Source organism: Phyllopteryx taeniolatus, chromosome 1, assembly GCF_024500385.1.
Source record: "Phyllopteryx taeniolatus isolate TA_2022b chromosome 1, UOR_Ptae_1.2, whole genome shotgun sequence".
Taxonomy (NCBI): Eukaryota; Metazoa; Chordata; class Actinopteri; order Syngnathiformes; family Syngnathidae; genus Phyllopteryx; species Phyllopteryx taeniolatus.
The window spans coordinates 35,364,529-35,391,033 of record NC_084502.1 but is presented as its reverse complement, the minus strand read 5'-3'; the positions used below and the strand labels follow the sequence as shown (position 1 = coordinate 35,391,033).

Genomic DNA, 26,505 nt, shown 5'->3' with positions numbered 1-26,505 from the left:
TGAGTAAGCTGATATGCAGCTGATCCAGTGAAGTGAAAAAAAATTGAGTGCTACAGTCGTAGATGCACTTTCAGCCATTTCTGTAACAGGACAGTCAAGACGCGCAAATACAACATGAGAATAACCGCTAGGTGCTACAGTAGGCCCAAACGTACACCATGCAACAAAGAATCAGTGATTAGTATATTCATCAATTTAAAAAAAAATTCCACAAAAAGCCAGTCCCCGAACAGAATCGTCCGAATTTTGTTGTTCTGTTTCAGGTGGAGCGCTTGCTGAAGGATTTCAAGCTAGAATGTTTGAGTTTCAGAACTTCGAGAGGCGATTTGAGGTAAGGCTAAAATGTGTCACTACTTTGAATCATTACATAAGGGAATGCAAGAAAACAACAGGAGCTTGTTAAATGAATTTTTACCACATATTCCAAACGGTATACTGTAGCTGTCCTGTACTGGCAGTGGAGCAATTTTCATGTTTTCTATACATTTTTTTACTCCTAAGCCAATGTGGAGCTAATTAGTTTGAAGCCAAGTATTTCTGTGCCATTAATGATGCAATCTATTATTCAATACTCTAATATCAAATTGCTATAGGGCTGCAACAATAAATCGATAAAAATCAAAGTGTTGGCAATGAATTTTATTATCAATTCATTGTGTCGTGCGATTATGATGTCAGTCACCCGCAGTGTCGCGCCATTATGATGTCTGTCACCCACTCTGTTGCACACAGCAGTGGACCCAGAGGCCACAGATATGTATTGATAGAGCTGACATGCCCATTTTGAGCTCCGTACTGACGGCGTCTCTAAGATGGGGAGGTCAGAGTCTTCAGTGCATTGTGTGTGTGTGGACACTCGGAAAACCAAAAGATCAAGGATACTGGTACATTATGCTGCATACGGTTGTGTAAAATGGTGTACAATCACGACAAGGAAACTGGGAGTCCCTTTTACATGCAACAATTATTTTTCTTTTCCTTTTTTCGAATGCTATGTATTGCTAGCATACACTTTGGCCTTGACAAAACAGTAATCCTCATGAAAATCATTTTAGAAATGAGCAAGTTATGACTTAATTTCAGTGTCCGTCCATTGCCTTCTATGGGAAAGTTGAACCCCCCACCCCAACATGGCCTCGACGTAGATACGTTGGTGGGGGGGTCGCTGTCGTCATAGGCTGTTTCGTACTCCTTGAATGCTGGCAGCTAGACCAATTCCACACATCCACACACGTAATTGTGAGTATTACTCCGCGACGGACTAATATGCGAGCACATTGGCCTGAGGTTCCGCCTGTGCGCTCGGGACCTGCTTTGTCACAGGAGTTGACGAGACCAGAAAAAAACACTTCCGCCGCTTCTGCTGTTAAAAAGTAACGGTAGTTTTACTTCATCACAATTATCTAAATGTCGCTCCCTACTTTTAATTATCAATTATTGCTTATTTATCAACTATTTCGTGCGCTTGACTTCGACTTCCGCATTGGGCACTGTTTGCACTAATCCATTTTAAGCGCTAGTGACGTAAGTCTAGTTCACCAATCAAATGACACGGAAGTAAGTTTCAAGTTGCCCCCAAGTTGCACTTACTGATGTAGCGCTGAACTGTATTTACTGACATTGGTTTTATGAAGTGTTCCTGAGCCCATGTGCTGATATCCTTTACACATTCATGTTGCTTTTTGATGCAGTGCTGCCTGAGGGATCGAAGGTCACGGGCATTCAATGTTGGTTTTCAGCCTTGCTGCTTACATGCAGAGATTTCTCCAGATTCTCGGAACCTTTTGATGATATGGACCGTCGATGATGAAATCCCTAAGTCCCTTGCAATTGTACGTTGAGGAACATTGTCCTTAAACTGTTCGACTATTTTCTCACGCACTTGTTCACAAAGAGGTGAACCTTGCCCCATCTTTGATTGTGAATGACTGAGCAATTCAGGGAAGCTCCTTTTATACCCAATCATGGCATCCACCTGTTCCCAATTAGCCTGTTCACCTGTGGGATGTTCCAATCAGGTGTTTGATGAGCATTCCTCAACTTTCTCAGTCTTTTTTGCCACCGGTCCCAGCTTTTTTGGAACATATTATTAATAGTTAATAATTATTTGCTAAAAACAATAGTTTATCAGTTTGAACATTAAATATCTTGTCTTTGTAGTGTATTCAATTAAGTATAGGTTGAACATGATTTGAAAATCATTGTATTCTGTTTTTGTTTAACACAACGTCCCAACTTCATTGGAATTGTGGTTGTATGTGTGTGTGTGTATATATATTACACTTTACACCGATTTTATTAGCCTCATCGTTATCTGCAGATAATTAGCATTTTATGCAGATCGGCTTTCTCACAATTTGCCGAGCCGATGAATGACATCATCGATCGGCTCCGCAAGAGATTTACTCCGCGTCGCCATCATGCACAGTATATTTGAATCGAAAAGCTAGTTTATTTTTAGCCTTGTCGCATATCTTTTGGAGTAGTCCTGTAAATATCTGACGGCCAATAGTTATTTCCCCCAAAAAATTCCGCGGTGTGGAACAGACAACACGTCTGACAACACGTAATGCCGGATCAGACTACAAGACAAATTGTCTCTTTCACGATTGCACTATGTCAGACTACTGCAATAAAATCTTGTATTCCGATATCACCGCATCCTGTTTCTTCCGATCTGTGTGCAACAGAGTGGGTGACAGACATCATAATGGCGCGACACCGCGGGTGAATGACATCATAATCGCACGACACAATTAATTGATAATGATATTCATTGCCAATATATATATATATATATATATATATATATATTAATTTTCATCCTAGGCTTATTTGTGGTTTTAAAAACCAGTGTACATGTAAAATTAATTATTGGATCTAAGATAAAGAAATCGGTCCCCAGCTTTGCATTGTCACGCACACACCCTGGTTAATCTATGCAATGAGTGTTTCAATTCAATGTGGTAGCTGAGAGCACTTAATATTTGTGATGTGACATTTGTGTTGTGTGAGATGAAACATTTGATTCAGTTGACAAACAGATTTGACATCAGACCTGTGCCAAACAATCATTCGTGACATTGGTGTCATGATTTATACTGGGAGCATTCATGCAAAGTTCGTTAAATATCAAGCACACATTAAAATTCGGTGAAATCTGTGGCACAGCTTGCGCCTTGCAATAACTCTCCACCGCCAGCGGGTGTCGCTTGTGTTCCGTGAATTGTCCCAGAGGGCCTTGCATGCATTTCAAAGGAGCAAATAGTTCTTTGAACTTTATTTGAATTGCTTTGAACAGCGGGTTTTCCAAACTTTTGGTCTGTGTCTTGGTTCTGCGCACCAAGGGGGTATTTGATGACTGGAAGCCCAGGTTTCTAGGGGAGCTGTTAATTAGTTTAAGGTCTGGGTGACAAACCAGGCCTCTTGTGACCGTCTGGCAGCAGATCTAGCAGCGGTTGGGGTTGCTCGTGCCATCTTTTTGATTGCTTGTCCGTTACACCTGTTTGTGAATAAAGCGATGGAAATAATAAGAATTTTTTTCACAGACAAAATGTTTTTTTAATCGAAAAAAATAATCGACAGATTAATCGATTATTAAAATAATTGTTAGTTGCAGTCCTAAATAGATTCTTTTAATTGTATAATTTATAACCAGGCCTACATCCTACTAGTGGGTTTAAAGTAACTACGTCTGTGTCATTGCCAAAATCTGTACTATTCGGGGATTATGATCAATATTAACCAAAATTTGGTGATATGGTTTTTCCTTAAGGGGATTTTTACACACACTAAGTATATGAGGACTGAACACTCAAGACAGTTTGGAGCTGTTCGTTCGTTAAAGAAACATACAACAGCAACTACCTTTTGCCTTTTGGCAAATTTATTTCTATGAATACTGTACAGTCAATCTTGAGCTTCAGTTAGGCACCTGTTGTGTGATCCTGTAGATGCAAAACACACTTAATTTGAACCCCTCTTCCACTCCCTTGAGGAAGAAAAACACAAAATAAACCAGATATTACTAGTTACTTTTAAATGCTTTTGGGTGAATCAGTAATCACTCATCAAATCACCCATTTGCTGATATGACTGCTTGTTTAGGAGTGCATCTCTCAGTCAGCGGTGAAGACAAAGTTTGAGCAGCACACAGTGCGGGCCAAGCAGATCTCTGAAGCTTTGCGGCACATCATGGATGCAGTACACATTGCTGCACAAGAACAGAGGTTTGTTTTGTGTTACAGCACTCCATTAGTAAAATTAGAATTTTGATTAGTTACAGTCCCCTCCAAAAGTATTGGAACAATTCTTTTGTTTTTGTTGTACAATTAAGACATTTGGGTTTCAGATCAAAAGATTAATATGAGCCAAAAGTTCACAATTCCAGCTTTTATTTCATGGTATTTTCGTCAAGATGTGTTAAACAACTCAGGATAGAGCACCCTTTGTTTGAACCCACCCACTTTTCAAGTGAGCAAAAATATTGGAACTGACATTATTAAATTAACTAAAAGTGAATAACATTTAATATTTGGTGGCATAACCCTTACTTGCAATAACTGCATCAAGACTGCAACCCATTGACCCACAGACTGTTGCATTCTTCATTTGAAATGCTTTTCGAGGCCTTTACTGCAGCCTCTTTCAGTTCTTGTTTGTTTCTAGGGGTTTCTCCCTTCAGTCTTCTCTTCAGGAGGTAAAATGCATGCTGTATTTGGTTAAAGTCTGGTGATGACTTCGCCAGTCTAAGACCTTCAACTCTTTCCCCCCCATGAAGTCCTTTGTTGTGTTGGCAGTGTGTTTTTTGCCATTGTCTTGTTGCATGATGAAGCTTATCACAATTAGTTTGGATGCATTTTTCTGTAAATTGCCAGACAAAATGGTTTTGTAGACTTAAAAATTAATTCTGCTGCTACCATCATGAGTTACATCATCAATGAAGACTAGTGAGCCTGCTCCAGAAGCAGCCATGCAAGCCCAAGCCATGACATGACCGCCACCATGCTTCAAAGATGAGTTTGTGTGTTTTGGCTCATAAGCAGATCCTTTCTTTCTCCATACTTTGGCCTTTTCATCACTTTGGTAGAGGTTAATCTTGGTCTCATCAGTCCATCAAGCTTTGTTCCAAAACCTTTGTTTCATCTCTGTACTACTAAAATTCAATCTGGCCTTCCGATTCTTTTTGCTGATGAGTGGTTTGCATCTTGTGGTATGGCCTGTATATTTCTTCTCTCGAAGTCTTCTTGGAACAGTGATACCTTCACCCCTGTCCTGTGGAGGTTGGCAATGATGTCACTGACTGTTGTCTTTGGGTATGTCTTCACATCTCTCACAATGTTTCTGTCATCAGCTGCTGTTGATACCCTTGGCCGACCTGTCCGATGTCTGTTGCTCAGTACACCTGTATTTTCTTTCTTTTTCAGGACATTTCAAATTTTTGTATTGGCTATGCCAATACAAAGCTCTGATTGATTTTCCCTCTTCTCTTTATTTTTCCCTCTTCTCTTTAAGCTTCAAAATGGTTTGCTTTTCTCCCATAGACAGCTCTCTGGTCTTCATGTTTTCTTAACAGCAAATGCAGTTTTCACAGGTGCAACCCAAATCCAAAAACAAGCACTATCTAATGTTTAACCAATCGTAAGGGCAACATCTGAGCGACGAGAAACACCCATCAGTCACGTTCAATACTTTTGCTCACTTGAAAAGTGGGGGGGGGTTCAAACAAACGGTGCTCTCTCCTGAGTTGTTTAACACATCTAGCTGTAAATACCATGAAATAAAAGCTGGATTTCTGAACTATTGCCTCATATTCATCTTTTGATCTGAAACCCAAATGTCTTCAGTATACAACAAAAATAAAGGAATTGACCTTGCCGTTCCAATACTTTTGGAGGAGACTAATTCTGTGACCTTTATTTAACTGTAAAATGTAGTCTTGTTTGCATAAGAGGTTAGTATTTTCAGGACATCTTTTATAGTGGCTTTTTTTCCCCCTCACTTCATGCTAATGAATCAACTATTATTGAGATCTACGCAAACTTCACTGGTGTTCATTTTGAAACAAACAGTAATACCACCATGCTTAAATATCCTTTCTGCTCCACAATGTGTGTGTGTGTTTGTTTTTTAGGGTCTACTGTCTTGAGACCAAAGAGGACCGTCAGGATCGACTGGAGTTTATAGACAAGCAGTTGGACCTGCTCACTATGGACTGTAAGGCCAGGATCAAGAAAATCACAGAAGAGGTGGAGAGACAGGTGAGCACGAACATGCTTCCAAAACTTTAGGTTACATTGAAATGTTTAGCTAACTTTTGACACCATAGCATATTTAACCACTTGGCAAACAAAATCTGGCTTTGTGCTGTTATGTTGAAGTTTTGTTTTAAAGAACAAAATTATTCAAAAGCTGAGCATCTCTATCCGTGGACTGTATGTCATTTCACCCAAGATCACTACTTTTGCCCATCCAGGTTTCTAATTGCATGGCAGAAGAAATCAGGAAGCTCCACATTCTGGTGGATGATTTTCAGATGGACTTCCACCCATCGCAAGTGGTCATCAAGGCCTACAAGAAAGTGAGTTTCATCACATTTTCAGCATAGTTCTTTGTTGTTCCTGAAAAAGAGGATGATTTGGCCTTGGTCTGCCTTGTCCTTAGAGGATTGAGAAACAATATTTTTTGCAACCGTCAGGCAGTGCATTATATTTCAATAAGAATTGTTGTTGTTATAGCTGGTTGTTAGATGCGGCTAAAAAAAACGTTGGATACTACTATCAAGACCATAAAATGTTGTACTAATTCTAAAAAAAAGGCATGTTTTATTTGGTAGGAGCTGCACCGACACATAGAAGAGTGTCTGGGCAAGAACATGTCAGAGAGGTGCTCCACCACAATCACCACTGCTCTTCAGACGACACAGGGAGACATGATAGGTAATTGTAGTACTGTAATATAACATTTAGCTTTTACCTTTTTTTTATTCTCATAAAATTTTATGTTAGCATATTTTTTCTGTATACTGTTGTTCCATTAGCATAACCTTACAGTGCTTAAAACATTTTGATGACCTGTGGATTATTTTTTTTTAATAATTTTTTTTCTTTGATAGAATTTCATTACTGTGTACTAATTTTGCAATATTGCAACTTTAACTGGATTTGCTGACACTAGACCTGTCAAGATAATTACTGTATTGACTTATCGTTCGATAAGTAAAATGGATAACGATAGGTTTTCCGGACTCGATAAATCATCATTGTTGTGATGGGCCTCTAGTGGGCTCATGGAACACTGGCGGAGCGGTACACTCTAGCCTAGGGGTGGGCAAACGTTTTGGCTCAGGGGCCACATTGACTTTTAAAATTTGACAGGCGGGCCATCCCAGGACCAGATGCTTACATATTACAAAAATAAAGGCATTCCAGTGTTAATACTTAAATGTACTTTTAATGGGAACAGTTTTGTTTTGTTGATCACCTTTTTATGCCAATGCATCAAAGTCTGTTGTTACTTTTGTTGTGGCAATTCTCAGAACACATCTAAGGTGTTCATCACTCAGCTGGGATCTATAGGATGTTTTGTTGGTGTTCATCACACTAAAAGTCTGTTCACACACATATGTAGAGCCAAATAACACCAGTATCCTCTGTGCCATCTTACAGATTTGTGGAAATTTGTCTGCACTTTGATGAAGCATAAAACTCATCCAGTTTGAGAGTGGAACTTCTCTTTTAAGACAGTATCACATTGGAGATCAATCAGTTCCATCTGCAGCTCCCGTGGCGTTGTTTTAGGGTCTTGTGTAACTGAATCGTGGATAGCAGTTTGTCAGATAAAGTTGTTTTGCTGAGCGTGCAAGCTTGATTTTAACCGCTGAGCCGTAGCCATCAGTTCCTGCGTTGATTGGCTGTTAGCATAATCAGGATGCTTGGTAAAAAAGTGACGGCTGATGTTATATTCCTCTAAAACCGCAATGGTTTCTTAACAAATTAGACATACAGCCTTTGACTATACTTCAGTGAAAAAGTATTTAGTAGTCCATTCTATATTAAACACTCAGCACCATTGTTGCCACAGTTACCTTGAAAAAGTAACTTAGTTACTTTACTGATTACTTGATTTCAAAAGTAACTAAGTTAGAAAAAAAATACTTTTTAGTTACTTTCAGCAGCTGCCAAGTGGCAGGAATATCGCTTATCCACAGATTGAAGATCTCTGGTCAACTGTTTACGTAACGTGATTCATTCTGATCGAGTGTATCGAGACTGACAAGCGGCTGGGAGGATCTCACCATATGTATGGGACTGCATTTTGCGCGATAGCTTTGCAACAAAGCTCGCGCGTCATTCTGACTCGGCGCGTCATCCTTTATTTCCCCACATGATCTAAGGCGTCATTCCTGTCGGCCGCAGGAATATTTTTCTTGCGCTGTCCCAATAAATTTCTAGGACCGATAGCTTTTTTGTTCAATTTTTTTTCATTGTGTCTTTTCTCTTTTCTGCCATTATGTTTGCCTTCTCTCATTGTCATTCATTTTTATTGTAGCTATTCTTCCCAGTAATGATATAGGCAAATTATTCCAGCGTTTTAAATCAGCTGAGATTTTTTCCAGATGTGGTGTGTAATTTAGATTGGTTAGCTCTGTGAGTTTTGACAAAATATTGATACCTAAATACTTAATATTTCCTATAGGAATAGGGTAATCTGGGATTTGATCTGCAGGAGTCCATGAGTTTGCTGTTATTGGGAGTATTGTTGATTTTGTCCACTTAATAGAGTAGTCTGATATTTGTGAAAATGTTTTAATGAGATTGAATACTTCGGTTCCTGTAAGTAAAGAAGAATATAATCAGCATATAGATTGATTTTGTGTTCTGTCACTAGTGAGCATATACCTTTAATATTAGCATTCTGCCGCATAGCGGCAGCAAGAGGTTCGATGAATATTGCAAATAGCATTGGTGAGAGTGGGCTTTCTTGTCTGGTTCCTCTTTGTAATGTAAAACTTGGTGAAGTGATCCTATTTGTGGTGACTGTTGCTTCCGGCGAATTGTATAATGTTGCTATTCAATGTAAAAATTAATCCTCAAAGCCAAATTTGCAAAGTACTGCAAACAGGAAAGCCCAGTTAACTTTATCGAAAGCGTTCTCTGCGTCAAGTGACATGATGATTGCGTTTATAGATTTTTACGCTTTGACATGCTTATTAAATTCAACAGACGTCTGACATTATTTGTGGATCTTCTACCTTTAATGAAGCCTGTCTGGTCATTGTGGATTATCGACGGAAGTACCTTTTCAAGTCTCGCTGCGAGGGTTTTTGAGATAATCTTGATATCTACGTTAATCAGTGATAAGGGCCGATAATTCGCCAGGAGAGTGGGGTCTTTACCTGGCTTTAGTAATAACTTAATTGAAGCTGTGTTCATATGGCTACTAATTCTACCTTTATCGTTTATCTCCTTGACTGTTCAGAAAAATAGAGGCGCTAGTAAAAATTCAACAGGGATTCCTTGCAGGCCAGGCGCCCGTCCGTCCCGGTTGCATATTTTTTAATGTGTTATGTAATTCTGGTGATGTTTAAAGCAACATCAAGGCTCTCTTTAATTTGTTTATTTAATCGAGGGATGTTTTGATCCTTAATAAAAGTTAAAATTTCTTTTTGATCTGGGTTGTTCGGAGATGCGTATAAGCTGCCATAAAAGTTGTAAAAAATTTAATTTATTTCTAGTGGTGGCTGTGTACAGTAGCCGTTTGAATCTTGAATGGCTGTAATTACTTTTCTTTATTGCGCTGAAGTTGGTTCGCAAGGAATTTTCCTGATTTATTATTGTACTCAAAGTTAGTGTATCTTATTGTAGAAAAATCTGTTCTTTTTGATAAAATGACGTCTAATTGATGTTTCGCCTTTTGAAGTTGGTTTCTAAGATCATCTGTCGGATTAATTGCATATTCTTCTGTGAGGTGTTTAATTTTTTCCTCCATTCCATTTTCCAATTTTTGTTCTTGTTTTTTCTCATACGAAGAATATGATATGATTCGACCTCTCAAAACAGCTTTCCCAGTTTCCCACAACAGAGATGGGGATATGGTTGGGGACTCATTGAATTTCAGAAACTCATCCACCTCCTTCCTCACGAAAGAATCAAAATCCTGGTCCTTCAATAGGGATGTGTTGAAGCGCCGTGTTGGTGGGGGTCCCAAATTTGATTCAACTTTTAAATTGAGATAAATTGGTGCGTGGTCGCTGATGATGATTGGATGTATTTTGGGAGTAATTCTTTGAGTTGCCGAATTGTTTGAAAGAAAGAAATCTATTCTTGAGAAAGAGCGGTGAACTGACGAGAAAAATGTGCATTCTCTTTTTGTACGGTTTTTCAGCCTGTCAACGAGACCAAAGTCATCCATATACTGATCTAGTATATTGGAGCATTGTGGCTGATTACTATTTTTGAGATTTGAGTGATCTTTTAGGGGATTTAGCGTAAGTTTAAAAGAGGCTGGATCATCTTTATTTGGAGCGTATACATTGACAATTGTGTAAAGCTTGTTAAATATTGTAGCCTGTATAATTATATATTGGCCTTCTGGATCTGCTACTGTACTATTTATTATAAAAGGTAGTCTTTTGTGGCCAAGTATTGAGACTCCTCTTTGTCTACAGTTATAAAAGCCCGAGATAACCTGGGTGAAATTAGTCAGAGGCATTTTTCTTCTGATTTAGTAAGGTGCGTTTCTTGTAATAGGAGGAGGTCTGTTTTAAATTTAGTGGTATAATCCATGATCTTAATTCTCTTTGCCTGTGATCGAATGCCATTGACATTCCAAGACACAAATGTTAAGTGTGACATATAATGGGTGTGCGTATCATAATTTTAAATAGATTTGGTACTATGCATTCTTTGAAATTTTTTATTTATTTATTTATTTATTTTTTTTAACAGTTTTCGGGAGATTTTTTTGGTATTGCTTTGATGAATGTTATTTAGAGAGAGTCATAGAGATGCTATGTTTAAGTACTGCAAAGCCAGGGTACATAGAAGGGTAATGAGCAAACACTGAGCATAGGAAACAAACAGTGACAAAAAAAAAAACCCCCAAAAAAACACTTGATTAAAAACAACTTAAGTATTTAAAAACAAGGTCTCCGAAAGCATACCAGCTAGGTCGGGGGCCACCATATTTATGCCGTGCATAAACAATAATGTCGCCGCACATTTACATCGAGACAAAGGATGCGCAGACAGCGCTTTTCCCAGCTCTATTCTGAATGGCTGTAAACATAGCGAAACTATACCGGTACTTAAAGGAATATTCCATAAACCCCGTGGAAAAAGAACGAATTCCATTCAGATTCGGCCTGTTTATTTCGATTTAAGTGTTTATATGGAGCATTTTCATTCAGTTTGGGCTTCTAAATCAATTATAAGCGGAATAGAAGGCTCCATGTAAACCAGGCTAGTCTTGCAGCTCTTCATTTTTTATTTCAGACCCAGGGGGATCCATATCACAGAAGAAAAACAAGTAAATTATAATAACTAATAATAATGACAACAATAATGATTTAAAAGCAAAAAATAAAATACAATGAATAACAAAATAATAAGGGCGGGCCTTATTTTTCATGATTTTTGAGGCATTAAAATAAACTGTTATCGTTTGTGATAGTTTTGGGGGGGGAAATATATCGTCTTAGAAAAATTATCGTGACAGGCCTAGCTGACACATAGACAAATCTCACTTGAAATCAGTGGTCCATGTTTGTGTGAGTAATCTTTAGTTTGTATGATATAGAAAATGTTGAATGTGGAAAAAAAAAACTAGGTTTTCAAAAAACGTAAGGTGTGCTCATTTGTAGAACACTGTACGCGAAGGCATAATGCAGCCCATACTGTACATTGTATGTACGAGGATATCCTGTGTATGTCATGTCTGACATAAATCACATCAGTGAAATTACTTATCTCCATGTGTCTTGCAGAGGGTCTGAAGCCACTTCTGCCCAACCTAGCCAGAGAGCAGGTGGACAAGCTGGTTCCTCGGCAGTGTTTCAGTCTTAGTTATGACCTGGCTTGTGACAAGCTTTGCAGTGACTTCCAGGAGGATATCAGCTTTCACTTCTCTTTGGGCTGGACTATGCTGGTCAACCGTTTTCTGGGGCCCAAGAACACTCGACGGGCCCTCATGGGCTACAGTGACCAGGTAGCTACATAAAGTACACACATTTGATGATGTATACACAAGATGTTTTGGATAAACTATTGCTCCAATTATGTTTAAAGTTTATTGGTAAAATGTACAATCGGAGGGTCAAAGTTTAAGTCCTGCTGTGGACAAAATGTTTACTTTACATTACTGTTTACATTCCTCTTTGCACACGCTTTTTACTCCGACATGTGATTTGGCTTTTTGTGTGGTGTGCAACACAAAACATAATACAACTGAATGTAAGTTGAAGTTCCCCTTAAATTAATAATACATGAAAAAAAATTTTTTTTTGCAATAAATCGAATAATGACAGTCTTCATCCAAATACTAATTACTTGTACTATTGTTTGACGAACAATCCTATAAAAAAAAGGAAAGAAAGTTGCAACCGAAGGTACGGTACATACAGTATGATGAGTAACTTTACATTTCACACAATAAAACGGTCTACAATCAGTTTAAAAAAAAAAGTGCCCTTAAAGTTTCATAGTCTAATTTCATTTTCAGTTCCAATTCATGATGCATAGATATAAATTACCAATTCGACTGGCATGTTCTGGGTCCCGGTTCTGCTGGCTCGATATCTCTAGACTGGAACCATTCACTATGTTCAGTCATATGTCAATAATTGATTGGCCTGCAGGAGGAGCACTTTACAAACAATTGTCTTGCACAGAGGGCAAGAATGCACTTTTTGGAGTCATGTCTCTTTTTCGTCACCCACTAGATGGCAGTGAAGACTGCTCGTAAAAGTCATGGCAATAACGAAAGACGGCTTTTATATTTGTAATCATTTACTTTACACTTTCTACTAATGAGTATGGATACATTCTATGTTCTCATCAATTGAGGAATTAGAAGAAAAGACTTCTAAGGGCATTTTCTGTGATGACACATGACACCATAGGCTTGTTGCTTTAGAACAATTCTGGCCTCCGGAATGATCTGTCAGAACTGAAAGGGAAAGATGTGTAGCTTGGATTTGGCGACACCTGTGCTTGCAACATCTTTTCACACAAGTCGGGCTAAAATTTCAGTTCGAAGCTACCAGTTGTCAGTTACAAAGGTTATACTGTGTTTGATATCCAGCCATCCATTTTCTACTAAGCTTGTGATATATATATTTTTGGGGATATTTTTTTCAAGGAAGACTACACAAATATTGCCATAGACCCAATTTGACATGGCAATATTGCTGTCAATGCTCCTTTTGATTCAATAAAAGCAAAGTACAGTATTAGTATTATTAGTAATAGTATTTTTATTATTAACTCCATAAACCTTTGTCTTTTCATTCATGGGACATGGACTATTCTCATTTTTTGGCTCTGAACATCACCACAATGGGTTTAAATTAAAATGAACAAGATGTGCTTTAACTGCAGACTTTCAGCTTTAGTTTGAGGGTATTTACTTACAAATCAGGTAAACGATGTCAGAATTATAACAGTCAGTTTATACCTACCACTTTTATGCCGACTACTTTTTATGGGGGCTGGCTAGCTGCATGCTAGCATTGCATATCCTCTGGTTGTTGTCGTTGAAGTAAGTCTCATGCATCTCTCTCAATACCAAAGTAGGACTCACAAACATGTATACAGTTGGAAATTAGTTTCAGCACTATTCATTTTATAGGAAATGTGCCCAAACTTATTTTCCTCCCCGATATTGTTGTTCGGGAACCAAATAATTGCTAAAAACAAATTTCTATGGGGCGAACTTTAAGGTGTTTGGAAATGTAGTTTTCTATGTGAGATCAGAAGCCAGCGGGAGGAATGTAACTACTTTACCCGGAGTTTAACACTGGCTCAGATACGCTACGGGTGCGTTCGTAAATATCCTCAGTGCGCGCTCTGCTACAATCCGCACTGTCTGGAAACTCGGCCCTTATGAAATGTACACTCTCAGCGTTGGGGTGTCAAATTTAATTTCCGAATGGACCTTATACGCACCGCCACAACCATAATGCGCCAGTATAACAGTATATTTTTCCCCCAACAATTTTTTTCTGTGCATTTTCTTTTGTGTATCTTGTAAGATTTTTTTTGTGTAGAAAAAAAACATTTGACAGAGCATATCGGTGTTACATTCATATTCAAACTATTAACGCATTTAAATCTGCCACTATCCGCATGAAGTTAAAAACATGATTTTAAGCCTCTACTAGGCAGCATAAAAGTGGAAAGAACCCAAATACCTCCATGCTCTTTTGTTTGGGTTGATGTTCCGTTATCTGTCTATCATCTAGCTAGTCGTCCTGCCAGCTGATCATTGGAATCTCCTTGTGGATCGCTGGAACTTGAATTGTCCCAAAATATAACTGTTTGAAATTGATGAAACTTTGCCTGGAAAACAGTGTCCAAAAGTCCAGAAAATGCAACCACTACGCTATGGTCACAGACAACTTTGAGAAACAATGGATTCCTCAATTGTTTTTATCAGTGTAGGTACCTTAATGATGTCATTAATAAACTATCCTGTTCAACCTGTTGAATCTCCTCTTCCAGATCCCTCGAACTTTGGCACTTACTCCAGTCAGTGCCAGCATGCCTCCATTTCCGCAAAACTCCATGACCCAGGAAGAGTTGATGGTCTCCATGGTGACCGGACTTGCCTCCCTCACCTCCCGTACTTCCATGGGTGTCCTTGTAGTCGGCGGTGTGGTGAGGACACATAACTCATAACTAATTTGAATGATTCATAGCAAGTACAGGGGGGATATGGCTGGAGCATGAATGAACTAACCCGTCAACTAAGATTATAGTTGCATTTATTAATTGTTTAAACCATAGTACTACAGTCTGTGTATGTACCACAGACTGTGATCCTCAAACACATTGTAATTTCTTCTGTATAATATGCTCTCGAGCAGGGTGCTGAAATTAACTTTTTGACAGTAGTCAAATTGGCTGGTAGATTAAAAAAATCCACAGGCTAAGCATATTTTTTACTGGCCAAAATGTTAAATCCTTTTACAACCCCAATTCCAATGAAGTTGGGACGTTGTGTTAAACATAAATAAAAACAGAATACAATGATTTGCAAATCATGTTTGACCTTTATTTAATTGAAAACACTACAAAGACAATATATTTAATGTCCAAACTGATACTTTGTTTTTAGCAAATAATCATTAACTTAGAATTTTATGGCTGCAACACGTTCCAAAACAGCTGAGACAGGTGGCAAAAGAGACTGAAAAAGTTGAGGAATGCTCATCAAACACATGTTTGGAACATCCCACAGGTGAACAGGCTAATTGGGAACAGGTGGGTGCCATGATTGGGTATAAAAGGAGCTTCCCTGAATTGCTCAGTCATTCACAAGCAAAGATGGGGCAAGGTTCACCTCTTTGTGAAGAAGTGCGTGAGAAAATAGTCAAACAGTTTAAGGACAATGTTCCCCAACGTACAATTGCAAGGAATTTAGGGATTTCATCATCTACGGTCCATGATATTATCAAAAGGTTCAGAGAATCTGCAGAAATCACTGCATGTAAGCGGCAAGGCCGAAAACCAACATTTAATGCCCGTGACCTTCGATCCCTCAGGGGGCACCAGTGTCAGAAAACCAGTGTCAGTAAATACAGTTTGCTACATCCGTAAGTGCAACTTGACACTCTACTATGCAAAGCAAAAGCCATTTATCAACGACACCCAGAAACGCCGCCGGCTTCTCTGGGCTGAACTCATCTAAGATGGACTGATGCAAAGTGGAAAAGTGTTCTGTGGTCCGACGAGTTTGCATTTCAAATTGTTTTTGGAAATTGTGGACGTCGTGTCCTACGGGCCAAAGAGGGGAAAAAAAACATCCGGACTGTGATGGACGCAAAGTTCAAAAGCCAGCATCGGTGATGGTATGGGGCTGTGTTAGTGCCAATGGCATGGCTAACTTACACATCTGTGAAGGCACCATTAATGCTGAAAGATACATACAGGTTTTGGAAAAACATATGCTGCCATCCAAGCAACGTCTTTTTCATGGACACCCATGCTTATTTCAGCAAGACGATGCACGTGTTAGAACAGCGTGGCTTCGTAGTAAAAGAGTGCAGGTACTAGACTGGCCTGCCTGCAGTCCAGACCTGTCACCCATTGAAAATGTGTCGCGCATTATGAAGCGTAAAATGCGACAACGGAGACCCCGGACTGTTGAACAGTTGAAGCTGTACATCAAGAATGGGAAAGAATTCCACCTACAAAGTTTCAACAATTAGTGTCCTCAGTTCCCAAACGTTTATTGAATGTTGTTAAAAGAAAAGGTGTCGTAACACAGGGGTAAACATGACCCTGTCCCAGCTTTTTTGGAACGTGTTGCAGCCATAAAAGTCTAAGTTAATAATTATTTGCTAAAAACAATGACGTTTATCAGTTTGAACATTAAATATCTTGTCATTGTAGTGTATTCAATTAAATATAGGTCGAACAGGATTTGCAAATCATTGTATTCTGTTTTTATTTATGTTTAACACAATGTCCCAACTTCATTGGAATTGGGGTTGTACATAGGGTTGCACAATACAGGGTGATTAAAAAAAGAATACGTCAAAATCATTAGGCATTTATTAAGTTTAAAAGCATTGTAATGGACCGAATCAGTGGTCATTTGATAGGGGAGTTATCCAAGTTTGATTGGGTGTGAACGTCACCGCTGTGGTGACGTACTCCTCTGACGCCGTTCAATTGTCAAAAAAATTCCTTTTTCTTACACTCTGGCGACTCCTCAGCAGAAAGCGTTTTGTGTGCTTGAGTTTGCGAAAACAAATGTCACGGTGCAGCGTGCTTTTAGACTTTTTCTTGTGAGGGTATGTTAAAGAAAAGGTTTATGTTCCACCACTTCCAGCAAATATCAATGACATGAAAGATCGAATAACAGCTGCAATCAACACGGTGGACCGCGACACCCTGAGGCGCGTTTGGGAAGAATTCTCATATCGGCTTGATGTTGTGTGTGCTGCCGGTGGTGGCCACATTGAGCACTTGAAAAACATGAAATAAAAACTTTCATGTATGTACAACATATGTGTCCAAGCTGGAGTTTTCTATTGTTTTTGAAATATTGCGTGCTGATTTTGGCGCATTCTTTTTGAATGACCCTGTATATCGAAAAAATATCATCATCGCAATAATGGCACACGCAATGTGTGCAGCCCATATTTTACACATATTTGTGTAATATGGAATTATGTTGGATGCAAACTGAAGGAAGTCACAGCAGCATTAAACAACAGCAAAAAAGTTTAATTGAACATCCATAAAGTCTGGGCTCCCTTTTACTAACGCACTCTTCGTGCCACAGCATTACAGCCTCCGTGGGATCGTACTCCCTGGCACGTCTGCTTCCGTTGAATTTTTCCTCATTGAACACTTTTGAAGGACCTTTAAGCATCTTGGAGGATGGAACATCAGGCTGTCGATGTTTCATTTAATTTGTTTGGATTTTGCTTAGTAAAACTGCTGTGTTGATTGTTGTATTATGAGAGTTTCTGAATTCGATTTCACGCTCAAGGCGAGTCAGCCGAAGAGGCGCAGCTTCTCTTTACTAAACAATTTTTTTTCTGTCAATATGGGTTTCTGTGTGTACATTAATGAGGGGAAAAGTGAACTTAAATGATTTTACAAATGGCTCCAATCTAACATAGAGTGAAAAATTTAAAGGGGTCTGAATACTTTCTGTACCCATTCCCCCCCCCCCCAAACCCCCCAAAAATATTGAATCAACGGGGATAAACTGCCAAGAAGTGTTTTTGGGTTTGGTCCCCCCTCACCCACACAAATAAATAAATAAAAGGAAAACTAATCTGTGAATGGATGAATCCACAGGTGCCGAACCGCAAGTATGCAGGGGTCCACTATACTCCCTCTGACTGCCAGTCACAAATCAAACACGACTGCTGTTAAATTTATGTTTGGATGAGAGAGTGTGTGTCCGCCTACATGTAACAATCTTCTGCATTCTGCCATGGAAATCTAGTTGAACGGATAACTACTTGTAGTTGTTCTTTTCTGGTGTGGTTACGGCTGGAAATTACCATTCCTTGACTCAATTAAAGAGATGCTACCATACAATAAATATCATAAATACTGTTGGCAGTATTTTGCCATGAAAATAAAAACAGGATAGATTTCCTCTGCAAATAGGTGAATTTGCAAATGTTGAATAAGTAGCGGCAGCACGGTGGTTAGCACATCCACGCCACAGTTTTAAAGTTCAGGGGTCAAATCTAGGCTCTGGCCTTCCTGTTTGTTTGCGTGTTCTCTTGGAGCTTACGAAGGTCCTCCGACATTCTAAAAATATAAGGTTGATTTAAGACTCCATCGGTGGGAATGTGACCGTGAATGTTTGTCTTTGTGTCCTGTGATTGGCTGGCGGTTGCCCAGGGTCAGCTGGGATAGGCTCCATTTCACCTGCAATCCTAATGAGGATAAGCTGTATAGAAAATGAATAAATGGATGGATAAACATGCTTTGGCTGAGCACTGTGCAAGGCTTTGTGTCAAAATAGCTTCTGTGGTGTGTGCAGATCTGGAAGGCTGTGGGCTGGCGTCTGATTGCGCTGTCTGTGGGTCTCTACGGGCTGCTCTTTATCTATGAGCGCCTCACCTGGACGACAAAGGCCAAAGAGCGTGCGTTCAAGAAACAGTTTGTTGACTATGCCAGTGAGAAGTTGCAGCTCATCGTCAGCTACACTGGATCCAACTGCAGTCATCAAGTCCAGCAGTGAGCATTTACACACGCACACGACACTTCAGTGTGTTGTAGTAATTATTATTATTATTATTTTTTTTTTTAAACATTCTGTGTGGTATTGTTTGTGTGTATGGTGTTTACGAATATCAGAGAGTTAGCTGGGGTGTTTGCTCAGCTTTGCCAGCAAGTAGACGTAACCCGGCAGAATCTTGAAGACGAGATCACTGACATGAACGGGAAGATTGAGCTGTTGGATGCCATGCAGAGCAAAGCTAAGCTGTTGCGGTAAGAACCACACCTCACTCTATGCACATACAAAACACTTGAGGAAGTGCGGTAGGCAGTGGAACAGCCCCAATTCCACTGAAGTTGGGATGTTGTGTTAAACAAATAAAAACAGAATACAATGATTTGCAAGTCTTGACTCTTTTACTACGAAGCCACGCTGTTGTAACGTGCAGAATGTGGTTTGGCCTTGTCTTGCTGAAAAAAGCAGGGGCGTTCATTAAAAAGACGTTGCTTGGATGGCAGCATATGTTTCTCCAAAACCTGTTTGTACCTTTCAGCATTAATGGTGCCTTCACAGATGTGTAAGTTACCCATGCCATTGGCACTAACACAGCCCCATATAATCAGATGCTGGCTTTTGAACTTTGCGTCCATAACAGTCCGGATGGTTCTTTTCCTCTTTGGCCCGGAGGACACGACGTCCACAATTTCCAAAAACAATTTGAAATGTGGACTCGTCAGACCTCAAAACACTTTTCCACTTTGCATCAGTCCATCTTAGATGAGCTTGGGCCCAGAGAAGCTGGCGGTGTTTCTGGGTATTGTTGATAAATGGCTTTTGCTTTGCATAGTAGGGTTTCAACTTGCACTTACGGATGTAGTGCCGAATGTTATTTACTGGCATTGGTTTTCTGAAGTCGTCCTGAGCCCATGTGGTGATATCCTTCACTTTTTGATGCAGTGCTGCCGGAGGGATCGAAGGTCACGGGCATTAAATGTTGGTTTTCGGCCTTGCTGCTTACATGCAGTGATTTCTCCAGATTCTCTGAACCTTTTGATGATATTATGGACCATAGATAATGAAATCCCTAAATCCCTTGCAATTGTACGTTGAGGAACATTGTCCTTAAACTGTTTGACTATTTTCTCACGCACTTCTTCACAAAGAGGTGAACCTCGCCCCATCTTTGCTTGTGAATGAGTGAGCAATTAATGGAAGCTCCTTTTATACCCAATCATGGCACCCACCAATTAGCCTGTTCACCTGTGGGATGTTCCAAACAGGTGTTTGATGAGCATTCCTCAACTTTCTCAGTCTTTTTTTTTCACCTGTCCCAGATTTTTTTGAATGTGTTGCAGCCATAAAATTCCAAGTTAATGATTATTTGCGAAAAATAATAACATTTTTCAGTTTGAACATTAAATGTCTTTGTAGTGTATTCAATTAAATATAGGTTGAACATTATTTGCAAATCATTGTATTCTGTTTTTATTTGTTTAACACAACGTCCCAACTTCATTGGAATTGGGGCTGTACATGAGATGAAACAGTCTGATTTCATGAGGGCTGTCAAGTGTGCTGTGGTTATTTATCCTTGACATATTTTGACCTTGACACCTAGGAACTGTTTTAATTAGGATTTTACCATAAAGTTTGGACTATAAGCTACAACCTTTCCCCCAGCTTTTTGCCCACGGCTTATAAATGATGTCGTCTTTGAGGATTTTTTTTCTTGGTCGCAAGAGCATTGAGTTCTCCTCTATTCTGAGTGTCCCTTAAATGGTTTATTAAACGATTTGTTTATTTGGTATTGTTTAATGATCAGACAAAACAAAAAACAACAACAACAAAGCAGGCAATCTCATGAGCGGGAGTGCTCACAAACCTTGTGGAAAGTGAGAGCTGCTTCTTGGGTACTTGTTAGTGCGAAGTGCTACTAGTTTGATACGCACTTCTGTGACTGCTTCAGGTTCAGCTATTCATTATATGGATGTAAATAATTATTATTTTTGTTGTTATTATTACTTAGTGGGTGCTCCTTATACGTATACCGGGTCTGTAGACCAAATTTTATGGTATGTCTCTCTGAAAGATTCCTCATTTAATGCTTAGCCACTGTATCATTCCCTGTGTGTGTGTCTTTTGTTGTTAGAAACAAGGCAGGCTGGCTGGACAGCGAGCTCAACATGTTCACCCAGCAGTACCTTCACCAAAGCAAGTAAAAGTGACACAGGAGCCACCTGAAAAAGGAAACAATGGAACTGAATCTTTGGGCATAGCTAGTAAATGTTTTGCCTTTCTCTATAACAATGGTTGGCCATCTCTATAACAATGGGGGCCCGTCTGATTCTTATTTATTGAGGTATACAATGCATCACGTACACTAAAATGACAGTGTGATATGAGTTCTAGTGTAGTTGGCAAATGTGTGCTCTTCTTTCCCTCTTAAGTTACTTCGGCTCGATAAATACGTGTAAGAAACGTGTCAAAAGTTATCTAAGGAATTGTGACTAGCTTGGAACACAACGGCGAGGTAGTCAGAAATGTAAATGATGAGCCAGAGCGAAGGAAAGGTAACGTTTTTAGTTCTCTGGAGAAAGAAACAAACTGAGAAGGGGAGCCCAGTGTCATTGTACATTAACCATGAACCACAAGAAAAAGTGCCAAGTAAATATTAATGACATGAAAAGACGATATTTACAAATAGTTGTTATTAAAGGGCGCTGCAGAATAGTCATGAATGCACATGCCCTCTGCTGTGGTTTCTTTGGTCTTTATAAAGAAGTGTAAGTACAAATCAATACAGTGCTTAACAATATTTTAGACAATGGGGGGCTATTTGTCTTAGAGACCTGCTGTAATGCCGACTCTAGCAGTTTCAGTGATCGTTCGACGTTTTACTATCTTGAACAGGAATGAGCACTTTCAAACTCAGTTTGCCTTTCATACCCAAACTTGTTCTTCAATGAGAAGTCTGAAATGAATCAAACAACCTTCAACCACTAAAACTGTTTTGGTACAAGAATGCAAGTGATTACAGTAATTTGTGTTTTTTTTCAACAGTAAATGAGTTCATTCACAGATAAACAGTTGTAATTATATTTTAGCATTAAAAATCTAATCTAGTTTAAAGAGCTTCTACATACCCGTGTATAAACCATTTCAGAAATAAAAATACTTAGGGACGATAATTACCAATGCTGTTACTTTGTGGCAGCTGTAGAATAAACCTTACATTGGGTGGTAATAAATTCATAAATTTGTTAAGCACTGTATTTCATGTGAGTGTCCCCTTTACCTGTTGGGCTTCTCTTTTTCACAATTCCAATGAAATGTAGCAAAGAAAATCAAGTTGTGCTCTAGAGACATGCCACGTCTGTTGTCTGTATTTATGCAAAGTTGGTTGGACAATGGACAGATGAGATGTTTGTTTTCTCTTGCATATTTGTCTTCCCCACAGGATTCGTCCTTTAGATGGGATTCCAACAGTTTTGGTTGTGTGTATAGATATTTAAAAATATGGGCAAGTTGTATTCCTCCTCTTGTATGTAAACATGTTCCGAGTGTGAAATGATATGGCACATATCTTAAGGATTTTGTTCACAATTAAAGAAATGTCACTGAGACTATTGTATCTGTGCAGTTTTTGGAGCTAACCAAAAGTGGAGTCCCACATCTGAAGCAAATCAGCATTTACTCAGCGCTTTGAAATCGTTCTCACTGTGAACTCAACTAAAACAAAGGTGTTGGTACACCTGGCCTTTCCACTTAATGTAAACATGGAAGAAAATATGGGATTGGTCTAGATTCAACAATCTTACAGTGGGGCAAAAAAGTATTTAGTCAGCCGCCAATTGTGCAAGCTCTCCACCTTTAAAAGATGAGAGCCCTGTAATTTTCATCACAGGTATACCTCACCTATGAGAGACAAAATGAGGGGAAAAAATCCAGAAAATCACTGATTAAATTTATTAGCAAATTATGGTGGAAAATAAGTGTTTGGCCGATAACAACAGTTCATCTCAATTCTTTTGTTATGTACCGTTTGTTGGCAATGACAGGTCGAAGGTTTTCTGTAAGTTTTTACAAGGTTTTCACAAACTGCTGCTGGTATTTTGGCCCATTCCTCTATGCGGATCTCCTCTAGAGCAGTGATGTTTTGGGGCTGTCGCTGGGCAACACAGACTTTCAACTCCTTCCAAAGATTTTCTATGGGGTTGAGATCTGGAGACTGGCTAGGCCACTCCAGGACCTTGAAATGCTTCTTACGAAGCTACTCCTTCGTTGCCCGGTGTGTGTGTGTTTGGGATCATTGTCATGCTGAAAGACCGAGCCACGTTTCATCTTCATTGCCTTTGCTGATGGAAGGAGGTTGTCACTCAAACTCTCACAATATATGGCCCCATTCATTCTTTCCTTTACACGGATCAGTCGTCCTGGTCCATTTGCAGAAAAACAGCCCCAAAGCATGGTTTCCACCCCCATGCTTCACAGTAGGAATGGTGTTCTTTGGATGCAACTCAGCATTCTTTCTCCTACAAACACAACAAGTTGAGTTTTTACCCAAAAGTTGTATTTTGGTTTCATCTGACCATATGATATTCTCCCAATCCTCTTCTGGATCATTCAAATACTCTCGAGCAAACTTCAGATGGGCCTGGACATGTATTGGCTTAAGCAGGGGGACAAGTCTGGCGCTGCAGGATTTGAGTCCCTGGCAGCGTAGTGTGTTACTGATGGTAGCCGTTGTTACTTTGGTCCCAGCTCTCTGCAGGTCATTCACTAGGTCCCCCCCACATGGTTCTGGGATTTTTTCTCACAGTTCTTGTGATCATTTTGACCCCACGGGGTGAGATCTTTCTTGTATGGAGCCCCAGATGGAGGGAGAATATCAGTGGTCTTGTACGTCTTCCATTTTCTAATAATTTCTCCCACAGTTGATTTCTTCACACCAAGCTGCTTACCTATTGCAGATTCAGTCTTCCCAGCCTGATGCAGGTCTACAGTTTTGTTTCTGGTGTCCTTTGACAGCTCTTTGGTCTTGGCCATAGTGGAGTTTGGAGTGTGTCTGTTTGAGGTTGTGGACAGGTGTCTTTTATACTGATGTGTTCAAACAGGTGCCATTAATACAGGTAATGAGTGGAGGACAGAGGAGCCTCTTAAGTTACAGGTCTGTGAGAGCCAGAAATCTTGTTTGTTTGTTGGTGACTAAATACTTATTTTCCATCATCCATCCATCCATTTTCTGAGCCGCTTCTCCTCACTGGTGTCGCGGGCGTGCTGGAGCCTATCCCAGCTATCATCGGGCAGGAGGCGGGGTACACCCTGAACTGGTTGCCAGCCAATCGCAGGGCACATACAAACAACCATTGGCACTCACAGTCACAGCTATGGGCAATTTCGAGTTGTCAATGAACCTACCATGCATTTTTTTGGGATGTGGGAGGAAACCGGAGTGCTCGGAGAAAACCCACGCAAGCACGTGGAGAACATGCAAACTCCACACAGGCGGGGCCGGGGATTGAACCCCGGTCCTCAGAACTGTGAGGCAGACGCTCTAACCAGTCGTTCACCGTGCCGCCTATTTTCCATCATGATTTGCGAAAAAATTCTTTAAAAATCAGACTGATTTTCTGTTGGGTTTTTTTCTCATTTTGTCTCTTATCGGTGAGGTATACCTATGATGAAAATTACAGGCCTCATCTTTTTAAGTGAGAGAACTTGCACAATTGGTGGCTGACTAAATACTTTTTGGCCCCACTGTATGTGCCAAAGTTAATTAAGTGAACATACAGTCCCTCCAGGGGTGCCAGTATTTTTGAGCATGACTGTATTGTGTTGTTATAATCGTGGTAAAAAATATTGGCACCCCAGGGGCAAATTTTGCAGGATTCTGTCTTCCCCCCCCCCCCTCACCAATTTCACAAGCATATTTCAAAATGACGATGAATGATACTAGGCTTAAATGTTGAAAAGGTAGATCAAGGCAGTATAACTGTCCAATATGACGCTGTCCCCATCATTCTTTAAGATCCATGAGACCTCAGTCTAGATAGGGGGAAAGGCAAATGTCCTGTTTGAATCACGCTTGTTGTAATACATTACGTCATACACTGGTCAAATTTAAGGGGATCTTTTACATTTTTCTAGTTTCATTTTTTCAATGTTTAAAATTATTATCCTTGATCTTATCAGACAATTATGAGTAAAAAATTATTTTTTTTATAACCATTCTAAATGATCCTGGTTTAGTATAATCTATACTAGAGCGTTCTAATGCACTATACATTTGGTATGTGCCTGTTTTGAGAAAGTGGATAATTAGTTATTTTCAAAATTAATATCTTGTAACACGTCTTGTAGTCTTTCCATGTCCTTTCGTCATTTCCAACAAATACAAATTTTAGTTGACATGACAATACATATATTATTGTAAATTTCAGTCATGGGTATTAACCACATTTCTAATTGTTAACTCAGACTGCACATACCTCATTATCGGTTTTTGATACCTGCGATTGTGTACACACGTAATTGACATTTCCAATATACCGCATTTTTGACAAATGTGAATTACAAGAGCATGGACACATTGATCAGTGTGAAAACCTTTGCTCAAATCAAATGGAAGTCACTTGACACTAGTGACAATCACGCATGTCGTCTTTGTCTAAAGGAGAGTCTTTGCAGGTATTTCTGTGCTATGGTGCACATAGTACACTACTTTCTATTGCAGATAACAGTGGTCAGGCTGTCATTGCGCTTCAGTGAGCTTTTCCAAGTCTTTGCCGTGTCTTTCCATTCATATCCCTACAAAGAACCCCATTCACACACACACACAGACACACACACGCATATATACAAAGACACGTTAGAAAAAAATCAGACGAGTGACCCAATCATTTCCAGTGGAGCCTTGCCTGCAAGTTTTTTTTGTCTACTTTGACACACCTCACAGTCGGATAAGTGAATTGTACTGATCAAAGTTGTAGTGTACTTGAGAATGTCTGAGGTTGCTGGTATTGGTTAAGTTCGGTTTTGCACTTTTGAATGCTTGTGGAAGTATTGATGTTTTATTGTAACATACAGCAGATATGTGAACATGTCAAAGTCAGTATTACCTTGTCTCAAAGCTATTATGTACAAGACATACCGGAATGTCCCTTTCATGACACACACTATTAAAAATATAAGAAACAGAAAAATATCAAACACCCTCCAATATAAGGTTTATGTCACAGCTGCCCGAAATCAACAAGATTGGTAATTACTAACATCTTTTTATCGTTTTTGTAATGGTTAATACACCAGTAAGTAGAAGTGCTTGAACTGGTATTTTCAATGCTAAAGTATAATATAAATTATCTTTACTTTTTTGACTGTTTAAAAAATAATAAAAACATATATATATAGTATATAATATATATGAAAATGGTAAAGCACATTTTTTTTCTTGCTCAAAATGACAAATTGTAATCATTTACTTGCATTCCCTAACAGCAAAATAAATTTTACTGGTTATGAAGACTATTAATTTCAGCCTTCTCAGAGTCTGTGAGTCTGCTCAAATTTGGATATAAAAAGATTAATTCC

At 39.3% G+C, this 26,505-nt stretch overlaps 1 protein-coding gene across 3 annotated transcripts in view; it reads left to right on the top strand.

Annotated features, from left to right (window-relative positions):
- The window catches only part of mfn2 (mitofusin 2), a 55,056-nt gene extending 32,518 nt beyond the window's left edge, over positions 1-22,538 (top strand). For all 3 annotated transcript variants that reach the window (XM_061791615.1, XM_061791634.1, XM_061791624.1), the window contains exons 9-18: positions 264-331; positions 4,108-4,229; positions 6,134-6,260; positions 6,476-6,580; positions 6,836-6,938; positions 11,987-12,207; positions 14,721-14,876; positions 18,736-18,932; positions 19,053-19,187; positions 21,065-22,538. In XM_061791615.1, coding sequence (XP_061647599.1) covers positions 264-331; positions 4,108-4,229; positions 6,134-6,260; positions 6,476-6,580; positions 6,836-6,938; positions 11,987-12,207; positions 14,721-14,876; positions 18,736-18,932; positions 19,053-19,187; positions 21,065-21,134 — 1,304 coding nt within the window. In that variant the 3' untranslated portion in view covers positions 21,135-22,538. The remainder of the gene's footprint in view (positions 1-263; positions 332-4,107; positions 4,230-6,133; positions 6,261-6,475; positions 6,581-6,835; positions 6,939-11,986; positions 12,208-14,720; positions 14,877-18,735; positions 18,933-19,052; positions 19,188-21,064) is intronic.
- Positions 22,539-26,505: the final 3,967 nt, after the last annotated feature.